Genomic DNA, 1629 nt, shown 5'->3' with positions numbered 1-1629 from the left:
ACACACACACAGTTCCCTCGTCTGACTCGTGTTTGACCTTTGACCTCCGTCTCTCTTCAGTGACCATCAGATCCCTCCGGCCCCCCCGCCACCCCCCCCTCTCATGCCATCAGCAGGTCAGATGCCGTTCTCCAGCATCTCCGCCCACACCGCCATGGCAACACCGCTGCAACCTGCAGCCGCTCCTGGTAACCGCGGAAATGGACATTTGGTTTTTAACTTCCTGTTCCTGTTAGTCTGTCCTGATGTTTCCGTCTGTGTTTCCTCCAGGTGGCGCTGGCGTACTCTCTCGCCCCTACAGCCCCTCCCCTCCCCCACCTCCCCCAGCTAACTATGTTCCCTCCCCCTCACGGCCTGGAGGCCAGGCTCCGCCCTCGGCTGCTGCCGCGCCCCCGTTGCCCCCGGTGACGGACAGCAGGAAGCCTCCCGGAGGCCCAAACGTGCCGGTGAACGATGCCCGCAGTGACCTGCTGGCTGCCATCCGCAGAGGTCAGCGCTCATACTGTTACTGCGTTCATGTAGTTTCTAGTGTACTTATACTGCAGTTACTGTACTTCAGTCCTCTGACACCTCCAGTACAGAGATACTTCCAGGACGGGTTTAGCCTAGCTTAGCACAAAGACTGAAAGCAGAGGGAAACTGTTAGCCTAGCTAAACATAACCAATGGCTCTGAACGAAGAGGGAAAGAGAAAGTAGAGGAGAGAGGAGCTCAGTGCATCATGGGAAATCCCCCGACAGTCTAGGCCTATTGCAGCATAACTAAGGGATGGTTCAGGACTACCTGAGCCAGCCCTAACTATAAGCTTTATCAAAGAGGAAAGTCTTAAGCCTACTCTTAAATGTGGAGATGGTGTCTGCCTCCTGAACCCAAACTGGAACCTGGTTCCACAGGAGAGGAGCTTGATAGCTGAACGCTCTGGCTCCTAGTCTACTTTTGGAGACTCTAGGAACCACAAGTAACCCTGCATTCTGGGAGCGCAGTGCTCTGGTGGGGTAGTAAGGTACTATGAGCTCTTTAAGATAAGATGGTGCCTGACCATTAAGAGCTTTGTAGGTAAGAAGAATGATTTTAAATTCTATTCTGGATTTTACTGGAAACCAATGCAGAGAAGCTAAAACAGGAGAAATGTGATCTCTTTTCCTGGTTCCTGTCAGAACACGTGCTGCAGCATTCTGGATCAGCTGAAGAGTCTTAATGGACTTTTTCGAGCAGCCTGAAAATTACAGGTCATCCAGGTTTTAACATCCTGAAGGCACATTTGAAGTTTAGCTAACTGATGAGTTTCATCTGGCTTGATCGATTAGATATAACTGAGTATCATCTGCATAACAATGAAAGCTTATGGAATATTTCCTGATAATATTGCCTAAGGGAAGCATATATAAAGTGAAGAGGATTGGTCCAAGGACAGATCCTTGAGGAACTCCATGACTAACTTTGGCGTGCATGGAGGACTCATCGTTAACATGTACAAACTGAAATCGATCTGATAAATAGGACTTAAACCAGCTTAGAGCGGTTCCTTTAATGCCAATGAAATATTCCAGTCTCTGCAATAGGATCTGATGGTCAATGGTATCAAATGCAGCACTAAGATCTAATAAAACCAGTACAGAGACAAGTCCTT

General features: G+C 49.0%; 1 protein-coding gene across 1 annotated transcript in view; it reads left to right on the top strand.

The window, feature by feature from the left end:
- LOC123969773 (wiskott-Aldrich syndrome protein family member 3-like) overlaps positions 1 to 1629 on the top strand; it is a 16300-nt gene that overhangs the window by 13167 nt on the left and 1504 nt on the right. The window contains exons 9-10 of the mRNA XM_046047433.1: positions 61 to 188; positions 271 to 489. Coding sequence (XP_045903389.1) covers positions 61 to 188; positions 271 to 489 — 347 coding nt within the window. The remainder of the gene's footprint in view (positions 1 to 60; positions 189 to 270; positions 490 to 1629) is intronic.

This window comes from Micropterus dolomieu, linkage group LG04 (assembly GCF_021292245.1).
Source record: "Micropterus dolomieu isolate WLL.071019.BEF.003 ecotype Adirondacks linkage group LG04, ASM2129224v1, whole genome shotgun sequence".
In the NCBI taxonomy this organism is placed as follows: Eukaryota; Metazoa; Chordata; class Actinopteri; order Centrarchiformes; family Centrarchidae; genus Micropterus; species Micropterus dolomieu.
Note: the sequence above shows the minus strand (reverse complement) of the source record. Positions and strands in the feature narration are given on the sequence as shown.